This window comes from Manacus vitellinus, unplaced genomic scaffold (assembly GCF_001715985.3).
Source record: "Manacus vitellinus isolate BGI_N305 unplaced genomic scaffold, ASM171598v3 scaffold_52_pilon, whole genome shotgun sequence".
Taxonomy (NCBI): domain Eukaryota; kingdom Metazoa; phylum Chordata; class Aves; order Passeriformes; family Pipridae; genus Manacus; species Manacus vitellinus.
The window spans coordinates 2693413-2703635 of record NW_021940628.1 but is presented as its reverse complement, the minus strand read 5'-3'; the positions used below and the strand labels follow the sequence as shown (position 1 = coordinate 2703635).

At 46.7% G+C, this 10223-nt stretch overlaps 2 protein-coding genes across 3 annotated transcripts in view; one reads left to right on the top strand and one right to left on the bottom strand.

Moving 5' to 3' along the window:
- The first annotated feature begins 222 nt into the window (after positions 1-222).
- RBBP4 (RB binding protein 4, chromatin remodeling factor) lies at positions 223-7332 on the top strand. Of its 2 annotated transcripts, none has more exons than XM_008920585.3 (12): positions 223-357; positions 804-948; positions 1046-1191; positions 2208-2381; positions 3026-3141; positions 3284-3444; positions 3555-3681; positions 3789-3866; positions 4927-5003; positions 5118-5175; positions 5272-5382; positions 6204-7332. In XM_008920585.3, the coding sequence occupies exons 2-12, from the start codon at positions 890-892 to the stop codon at positions 6267-6269; spliced, it is 1173 nt and encodes a 390-aa protein (XP_008918833.1). In that variant the 5' UTR covers positions 223-357; positions 804-889; the 3' UTR covers positions 6270-7332. The 2 variants fall into 2 exon arrangements, with proteins under 2 accessions (XP_008918833.1, XP_017936871.1); XM_018081382.2 differs by having other exon boundaries at positions 801-948.
- A 386-nt stretch (positions 7333-7718) lies between these two features.
- SYNC (syncoilin, intermediate filament protein) overlaps positions 7719-10223 on the bottom strand; it is a 5178-nt gene continuing 2673 nt past the window's right edge. The window contains exons 4-5 of the mRNA XM_029963046.1: positions 9413-9537; positions 7719-8297 (exon numbers count right to left, since the gene is read on the bottom strand). Of these exons, the coding sequence (XP_029818906.1) occupies positions 8234-8297; positions 9413-9537 (189 nt within the window). The 3' untranslated portion in view covers positions 7719-8233. The remainder of the gene's footprint in view (positions 8298-9412; positions 9538-10223) is intronic.

Genomic DNA, 10223 nt, shown 5'->3' with positions numbered 1-10223 from the left:
GGGGGAACCCCCGTTCCCTGGGGGAGAGCCCCGGTACCGTGAGGCTGCTCCCGTTTCGTGGCACAGCCCCGGTTCCACGGGCCCGCCCCCGTTCCGTGGGGGTTCCCCCCGTTTCCGTGGGAGTGCTCCCGTTTCCACGGGACAGCCCCGGTTCCGCGGGGGTGTCCCCGTTCCGCGGGTGAACCCCCCCAGCTCTGCCCGCCCCCATTCTCCTCCTCCCGCGGCGGAGGCTGGTGGCAGATGGGATGAGAAAAACGTGTGAGAACAACCAGGCAGCAGAAGGAGCCTTGGAAAACTGGATTTTTGGGAACTGCTAGTTCAAGGCTGCGCCCAGACTGGCCTGTTTAACAGCGGTTGGTGGGTGTCCTGCTTTTAAACGTTGTTACACGTCTGGGTTTTGCCTCCGTGGTGCCCTGTGCCCTGAGTTTTAAAATTTTATTGTGCTCCTGCTGACAACATGATCATCATTGAACCACCACAGAATGGTTTGGGTTGGAAGGGAACTTAAAGCCCATCCAGTCCCACCCCTTGCCATGGGCAGGGACACCTCCCACTAGCCCAGGTTGCTCCAAGCAGGGATGAAATTTGACATAGTTAATATTAATTCCGAGCCATATATCCAGAATAAAAGGATTAGCGTGTGCAACAGGGTATTTTTAATTATCTAAGAACCAGTGGAGCATCCAACAGCAAACCAGGGTGTGATGTAGTTGGCTCTAATCCATTGCCTGCTCATGGTGATGTGTGTCTTTAAATACAGGCTAATTAATTATATGTATTTTTTTAAAAACCCACTTCAGCAGCCTTTGATGATGCGGTGGAAGAACGTGTGATCAACGAGGAGTATAAAATATGGAAAAAGAACACCCCCTTCTTGTATGATTTGGTGATGACCCACGCCCTGGAGTGGCCCAGCTTGACTGCTCAGTGGCTTCCTGATGTCACAAGGTAAATGAATCCTTTTGTTTTCTAGTTAAAGCAGAATAAATATTGTCGTAATCAGCCCAGTGTTTGTGACCCCTGCTCTGCTCCTCTCCCCTCGCAGACCTGAAGGCAAAGATTTCAGTATCCACAGGTTAGTCCTGGGCACCCACACCTCAGATGAGCAGAATCACCTGGTCATAGCCAGTGTGCAGCTGCCCAACGACGATGCCCAGTTTGATGCCTCACACTATGACAGTGAGAAAGGAGGTAAGGACCCAAAGGGGTGGGTTTTAACCATATTTTCCTTCCCTTTCCCAGTAGAAAATACGCCTTCTCTCAACGTTCAGGCAACAAGATTCACTTCTACTTCTCAACTGAACCATTTATTTCTGTGTTACCCCCTTAATGGGGAGATTAAGTGACAAATATGCCCCTTTGTGGATAAACACTCTGGTTTTTGAATGTATGTGATGTCTTAAGAATCTAATGATGAAAACAGAAGGTTGGGGGCTTATTGCAAAAGCATTTTGCTCTGTGGGAAACCTCACCCCTCCCTATTTCTCATCAGGAATTGACATTGAATTCCATGCAGTGCTGCTTATTGGTGTTTTTACTGTCACTTTTGCACTACATAAACTCTCCCAATGAGAAAGTCACTCGTGTAGAAGAATATTCTTATATTCTTTTACAGCTTGATAGCTGTGCCAGCCCCTGTTTTATTGTAGAAATTGGTTTCTGTTGTGTTTTATGCAGTATATCAGGCTTGAATTGGATGTTTCCTGTAACCTTTGTGGGTGTCAGCACTGCCACAAGTTAGACATTTCTCATGTTTACTTGACTGAATCAGTCTTTCCACCTGGTGAAAGTCCTTAAATGATCCAATGTTTGCCCTTCTTTTTACAGGAAGTCTGGATTGTGCAATGAGTATTTTGATCTTTGGGCCTCTTAAGAGTTATTCATGAGCACAATATTGTCTCATAAATACTTAGTTTCTATTCTATTTTAGTATTTCTCAAAAATACGTACTCCGATTTAAAAACAAACCCAAACCCCTCTTTTTGGCCAGAATTGTGCTCTGCAATTTTGTGAAATACTAAGTCACTGTGACTTTTAAGTATAAAGATAAGGGAGCTTTAGCAGGTTGTATTTCAGACCCAATTGCAACTTGATTTTACCAGAACTTGCCTATTTTGCAGTAAGAGCTTGGCAGCAGTAGTTGAGTCTGAATCCTTGTGTCTTGATCTGAAACTTATTATTCACAACTCCTAAATTCTTATTTCTAGAGTTTGGAGGCTTTGGGTCAGTCAGTGGGAAAATTGAGATTGAAATCAAGATAAACCACGAGGGAGAAGTGAACAGAGCCCGTTACATGCCACAGAACCCCTGTATCATTGCCACCAAGACTCCATCCAGTGATGTCCTGGTCTTTGACTACACCAAACACCCTTCCAAACCAGGTGGGTGCTGCTTTGTTCTCACATACCAGCCAGCCCTTCCCAAAGGAAAGCTTGATGTGGTGAAAAAGAGCTTAAAAAGTTGCCTGGATTGCCTGTCATTTGGGGTTTTAGGGCGAAGTGGGTGTTTAGTGTAAGGTTATTTTGTATGAAGCTTCCAAATGTATCCATGGAAAGATAAACCTTGTGCTTTTGCTAGTTATTTTGTCACCTCACTGTGTGTGTGGTGTTTGGGTTTTTTTGGAAGCTGTGATTTATTTGGTGGGTAGCTGAGCTGTTCCCCTTGATATTCTGTGAATATATTAAGCTATAAACTCATCAAGATAGTATAGAGTAAATAGTTTTGCCACTTGTGGGGAGGATCAGAAGTGCCTTTGCTACTTTAAAAGTGCAGTTACAGATGATGAGGGAAAGAAAAATATCCCACCAGCAGTTTAGGAGGAGTTTTTGGAGCAGTGACAGATGAGCTGCTCTTCCTCCATCCAGCTGGACCAGGTGACTCAGGCCAAAGCATGGAGAGGTGGCTCCTGGGCTACTGAAAAAGGCACAGCAAAGTTTAGTAAAGCACAGTAAAACTTAATGCAGATATTCCAGGATGTGCTGGAAGTGGTACCAGGCACTGGAGTTCTTGCACTGCCTCGTTACAGATCCTTCTGGAGAGTGTAACCCTGACCTGCGTCTTCGTGGGCACCAGAAGGAGGGTTATGGGCTGTCCTGGAACCCAAACCTCAGTGGGCACTTGCTCAGTGCCTCTGATGATCATGTGAGTACTTCAAATAGAGCTGAGGTCCAACCTGCACTTTGTGTGCCCTGGGAAGGTCAGGAATGTTCTGGGTTTGAGGGGGAGGAGGTGAAGGGTCGTCTGTCTGGAGAAGTAACTTTTTGAGTTTTCTGTTGTTTCAAAGACCATCTGCTTGTGGGATATCAGTGCTGTTCCCAAAGAAGGCAAAGTGGTGGATGCAAAGACCATCTTCACAGGCCACACAGCAGTGGTGGAAGATGTATCTTGGCACCTGCTCCATGAATCCCTTTTTGGATCCGTTGCTGACGATCAGAAGCTCATGATGTAAGTGGGGGAACCTCTTCACAACCCAAGTGCTTTCCCATTTGCTGCTTAGTCCCTTGGTGAAAGGGGACAGGAACCTTTGTTTCAATTCTGTGTTTTTTCATTCCCAGCTGGGACACTCGGTCAAACAACACCTCCAAACCCAGTCATTCCGTGGATGCTCACACAGCTGAAGTCAACTGCCTTTCCTTCAACCCTTACAGTGAGTTCATCCTGGCCACAGGATCAGCTGATAAGGTACATCCACCTCGAGCTTGGAACATCCTTGTCCTGTTCCTGATGTGTAAGTGTGGATGTACACGTTGGTTACTTCAACAAAATGTGGTTTTGTATTTTTTTCACAGACTGTAGCTCTGTGGGACTTGAGGAACCTAAAACTGAAACTGCACTCCTTTGAATCACATAAAGATGAAATATTTCAGGTATAACAAAATGTCTTTATCTTTTATGCACATAGACTTGGAAAAATAGTCTTTCCTACTATCTTTTTATTAGAGATACTTTCCCTTTAAAACTCATTCTTTTCTCTCCTCTGCTTATCATTTTCTGGGTGATTGTTGTGGGGCTGCAGAGCTCCAGTACAGATAAGAGTGTCCAGGAGACCAGACTGGAAACAGAGAAATGCTCTGGAGCTTTAACCACAGCAGAAGGATGAAATGGTAGCAGTGCAGGGTCCATTAAATTATTCATGGCAGCAGATTGAAGCAGGAGGCCCCAGTGAAATGGCTGCAGTGTTTCCATCTCCTCAGCCTGCTCCTGGAGGAAGGTTTAACTGCTTCCCGTTAACAGGATCACCAAAACATCCTCTGACAACAAACAACTGCTAATTTTACTGGTGTAAATATAGAATGTTCACATCATGGGTGGCACGTGCTTAGCAGATACAATATTTCCATCTCCAGCTCGTGCCTTAATCAGAGGGGAAAATATGCAGAGATTTCTTTTTGGTGGGAGGATTATTAGTTCAGCCCGTAGTTATGTCTAAATAAAACTACACACGGAATCCTGAAGTGCAGAATTCTGAGTTCTTTCCTAATCCTCTGATCCTATTAGGTGGTGTGTTTTTGGAGAGCTTTATCTCCAGCAGGAGTGGTAAATGTGAGCTTTTGGGCAGCTAAGCTCAACTTACAGTGATTTGTTTTCATGTGAGAACTGCTCCTACTGCTGAAGGAATCCCTGGGTTAGCCTTGTGCAATAATCCTTCCTGAGATAAGGAGCAGCCAATACCCTTGGGAGCTGTTTGCACTTGGGAACACGTGGGCTTTGTTGGAGGAAAGGTTCCAGGTGGCACCTTTTTGGTGTGTGGATGTTCACAAACTGCCTCCTGTGCTCAGGGTTCTCAGTTGGGGGTGTTTTTATTCCGGGTTATTGTCAGTTTGAATTCTCACAGAGCTTTCAGGACACAAAATGAAGTGGTGTTTGTTGTCAGTGTCACGTTACAGCTTCTTAAAACTTAATTTCCAAATTCATCCTTGTCTGCAGGTTCAGTGGTCTCCCCATAATGAAACTATACTGGCCTCCAGTGGCACGGACCGCAGGCTAAATGTCTGGGACTTGAGGTAAATCCCAAATTACTCACATTGTCCCCACAAAATGTTGTTCATTAATTGCATCACACCTTAAAAAACAAACCAACCCCCACCTTTTCTTTTTTTCTCCTTTTTTTTTTGCAGTAAAATTGGAGAAGAGCAATCCCCTGAAGATGCTGAGGATGGGCCCCCAGAGCTGTTGGTGAGTCATTTCAAGCTCATTAATTACTTGGACCAGTTGCTCACTCGTACAAGGGTAGATTTGTAACCACTCCCCTTTTTGATTCCCCAATCCTAGTTTATTCATGGTGGTCATACTGCAAAGATATCTGATTTCTCCTGGAATCCCAACGAGCCCTGGGTCATTTGTTCTGTATCAGAAGACAATATCATGCAAGTCTGGCAAATGGTGAGTTGCTTGGGAGAGTGCAGGAAGTGGCAGGTGAGAGATGGTGTTGAAATGCCAGGATTTCAGCATTCCTGCTTTTATTTGCAGCTCTCAGAGTTGCTCATTTTGTAGCATTGCTGAAATCTCAAAGGGACAGTGAAACCCCCTTTAGCTTTGGTCAGAACAATGGTTTCCAAATACTCAGAAGCTGTTTTGTATTTAAAAAAAAATAAATAAAATAAGGAAGTGCTGGTGCAGAAGAAAATTTTTCCCTTCTATGCTTGAAGGAAAACAGTGTGTGAGAACCAACAATGAAACTGAGGTTTCTGTTAGTTACTGTCCTGAGGAATAAAATCTTTGTAAATGATACAAATGCCCTCCTGAGGATGGAGAATGGGAATAGTTTGCTGCTCCTGCATTCCCAGCTGTTGAAAGTTTTGGAAAACAATCTTGACCTTTGAGAAGACCATAATCCTATTTTTTTTTTTTTATTTACCTGTAGATTTTGTTCCTGGCAGCTTTCCATGTAGTTCTTTTGGAAGGTGCAGCTAAGTAGAGGATCTACTGAATACATACAAAAAGTGTTGACTGAAGTAAGCCTTGCAGTGGCCTCTGCTTTGACAAGGCAGACTCCTAAGCTAAAACAATTTAGAGGAAACTTGGGAAATGTTTTGAAGATGTGGCTCTTATGGAAAAGGTCATTTGTGTTGCTGCTTTGGTGTTAAATGATCTTGGGTGATACATATCTGCAGATTAAAAGCTGCCAGAGCTTTTTGAGGGGGTGGAATCCTGTCCAGAGCAGTGGGAAGTGCTTCCTCAATCCCTCCACCCCTGTCTTGCAGGCTGAGAACATCTATAACGATGAAGATCCCGAAGGAAGCGTGGATCCAGAAGGTCAAGGATCCTAGATGACAACCTTTTCCTCTTTTTAGTCTTTTTTTTTTCCTTCTCTTCCCTCTCAACCCCGATATCGACTTAACACTGGTTTTGAGACACACGTAGGCTTTGTGTTCAGCCATCCACCTGTAGATCCCATCACAGGCTTTTTCACCCAGACAGCGAGTACCCACCCCCCAAAAAAGGGCTCAGCCCCCTCAGCCAGGTCTGTGCTGTAGCCCCTCGATGAGAATTCCTGCAGCAACCTCTTGTGTCAGGCTGGCTGTCCCCTTTTGGCTGCCTTTCATCACACAGCAAGCTTGGGTTTGGTTTCTTTCCTTGCTCCAGCCACGGGCTTTTTCCTAATTTAAACAAAAGTTGAATTGGCAGAGCTGCCCAGTGGGCTTGAGCCAATAGGGATGATACAAGTGTTAATCCACTGGCAGCTCAGAAATGGTGTGGAAGGTCCTGGCCTCCTCAGTGCAACTCAGAGGCCTTGGAATTCCTTTAGTTATCTGTACCTTGTGGATTTTTCTGCCTTTGCAGATGCAAAACACACTTGCAAGTTCTGACTCGAACTGAAATTTCTCTGGGGTTTTTTTTTTCTTTTTTTTTTCTTGTCTCTCCTGGCAATTCTGAGCTTTCCATTCCTCCCTCCCTCTCCCTTCTCTCCCACCTGCTGGCCCACAGCGGTTCAGATTCTTTAGCTATTCCTGCAGAGCATCCTTCACACACACACCCCCCATGTTTTTTTTTTTTTGCTCTATTGTGTGTTTCTCGAGCTGTGTTTTTTCACATGATGTTTCTTTCCTTTCTGTGAAATGGTTTTTAAGACTTGGGACCCCCAAGTTGTAAAAGGTGTATGTTTGTGCCAGCGGACGGCCCTGCCCGGTGCCCTGAGCAGCGTTGGCAGCTGGTGTGGAGCAGATTCAACGTGGATGAACTGCTTTTTTTAGGAGTTAGTCCTTGACCACTGGTTCCTGCACGTCTTCCACTTGGGTGTCCCGTGCCACCAGCAGCCTGTTACTCTCCATCTCCTCATGACTAATTGCGTGTAAGTCCTTCAGTTGGAATAAAGTTTTTCTACGTAAAGGCCGTGGAGTTTTGGGGAGTTCTGTGCTCTTTTCTTCCTGCCTTTTCTGCTCTGTCAGGGTAAGGTTGACCTGTTCAGGGAGCAGGGGTAGGAAGGGTGTGGTCTCCACCTCTGTGTATCCCATGAGACTGGGTGCTGGGATAGATTTTTTTTTTTTTGCTGTTTTCTTTGTGGAATGAGTCAATGAGCACTTAAAATCCCCAAGCAGCCACAAAAGCCCTGAGCTGTTCCTTCCCCCTCAAGCCTGTCTGCCTTCTGGCTCTGCCTTCAGCCCCTGCCACAGAGCTGTTTTTGTTAATCTGCAGCATGAATAGTCTGGTACAAACACCCAGGTTGGACACACAGACTCGGGATTTGGAGGCGCAGCTTTGGGAATGAAAAGGCTCCTTAAACTCTGACCTTTATTTTCAGTGTGAGACTTGATATAAAGTGAAAACCTCTTACCCACCACCTCGTTTCTGTGGGGCACATCCCAGTACAGCAGAGACCCTTGAAATACAAAAGAAAATCCTGTTCAAAGGATGAAGCTTCTCTTGCATGTAAACTTTTAAAAGTCAACACCCCCACCCCCCCAGAACTTTCAGTGCAGGTTTAAACAATCCATCTATGGGACAAGGCAAGATACGTTTTCCCAAACACAGCAAAACATAAATCTGTTATTCCTCATCCGTGTCCATTGTTCAGTGCAAGGATTGTTTGCTCTGCTCCTCTGTGGAAAAGCAGTTTTACTACATGAGCAGCAGCAGCAGCAGCACCTGGAGAAACACACCCAGGGAAAGGACTGTCTGGTATTCCTGACTCCAGGCAGCAGCTGTGCTTCAGGCAGGATAAGCAGCACGAGGAGACATCCCTTGTAGATCCTCTGTCCATTGTTTTTGCTGCAAAGAGGAAAATTCCATAGTTCTAACAGTCCTGGTCTGCCTTTTCCTCCGATTTGCAAAGGTGTCCATAGATTTCCAGGCAGCTCCTGTAAAGGGAGAAAGGAAACTTAGGCTATGGAATATTTACATAAATATTCTGGCTGGAGGAAAAAAGGGTGCTATTTCTGGAAAGCATTCTTTTTACAGTATGGAAGAAAAGAAATTGGGAAGCACTTCAGGAGGCTCGGTGAGTGCGTGGTTTTGGGGGGGTGTGGGCCTGGCCCAGCCCTTCCAGAGCCCTTTGGCAAACAGGATTTGACAGATGGGAATGTCATTTCTGGTGTGAGCTACAGGAAGAGGCAGCTCGGAGCTGCACTTAACTCTGAGCTCCCTGGAGCCAATGTGAGACCTCATTGAAGGTGTCCTGACACTGGAGAAGCCTCGGGTGCTGTCCCTTCCAGGAAGGGCAGTTTGTAGATTCCAGGAGTTAAAAGAGAGTCCACGGGATTAAATGTTGGTCTGTGATTTAGGAGAACCCCACAGGGCAGACACAGGGTGGTGGTGGGATCTGAATACATCTGGTGAGAACACAGGCTGAGAGATCTCTTCCCTGTGCTTGCCATGCTGAAGTCTTACCTGGATAAAAGCTATTTGGGGCAGGGGATATCCTGTGAGGAGGTTTGGAGGGAGAAGGGGAAAAAGGAATGCTAAAGGAGCAGTGAGGTCACGGAAAATGGTTAAGAGTGTGCACAGCTGGGACTGGAGTAACAGAACAGCTCCAGGCTTGGTGAGTAAAACAGTCCACAAACTCCAGGGTGTTTTCTGGAGCTTTGGAAAATCCCAGCCATAGAGTTTTATGAGCAGAGGACAGTTCTCTCCCATTGGAGAGCATCCACATCACCTTCCCAAACCTAAACCTCAGCTCCTTTCCACATATTCCTGAGGAAACCACCACTTAAGTTGCCACACCTGCTTCTTGGGAAGCAACTCCACTCCTCTGCGTGCAGGAATTTCCAGCAAATCCCTATTTGCTGTTTGGCAAAGGGGCTGGAATTCCTGCTGTGCTGCCCCACCAGGCCCCTGGGTCACACACCAGCCGTGGCCCCAGGAACCAGGAGCAGAAGCCCGTGGTGTCCCACAGCTGTGTGTCCCCAGACTCTTCCCCACCATCCTCCTCCTCTTCCCAACCCCTCTGCGCCGCAGGGATGAGACACAAACGCACTTGTAGATGGAGAGCTCCTTGTGGAGGCTCGTCCTCAGCTCCTCCAGCTCCTGGTTCTTGCGCTGCTGGAGCTGGACCCCGTTCTTCAGCTCCTTCAGCCTGTCTTCCAGCTCCTCAACCTGCTCCTGGGGAGGGAAAAGAAAAGAATGGATTAGCTGGAGGAGGAAGGTGCACAGCCAGGCTGACACTGCCCAACCACCCTCTTTAAAAACCTCTGCAAACCAAGCTTTGTTTGGTTACAAAGGTGGGAATTTGGGATGTGTTTTGTCCTTAGGCTTCTCCCAGCTGCTTGGTTTTGTCCCCTAAACTCCTCAGTGTGTGTTTTGAGAAGCTGCCAGAACTGTAAAAGCCCATGAGTCAGAAGGAGATAAATGAGGAATTTGGGAAAAGGAAAACGTGGAGGCACACCAGGGATGCTCCAAAGCCCTGTCCTCCAAGGGACAGTGGTCCCTGAAATCCAAGGCAAGCCTTGCCATGGGTGCTGGTGGCCTGGTCCCCATTCCAGCAGGGAGGAACTGCAATGGAAGGGGAACATCAGTTCCAGAAAGTGCTCGGAGCCAGGCTGGGAGGAGGCAGCGCCTGCGAGCCGAGAACAGAGAGTGTTGAAAGGGGGGGAGATTAATTGTGGAGCCTCTTTGCCAAATGTGCTCTTGCAGATATTGAATTGCCTTGTCCCTCAGACCAAAGAGCCTGGGGAAAAAGGCCTGGCCCAGCCAGAAATAACCCTCCCAGGAGGCAGCCCAGCCCATGGGCTGTGGGCATGAGAGATGGGACCCTTCCTGGCARTGGGAAGGGCAGAATCTGCCCCGGC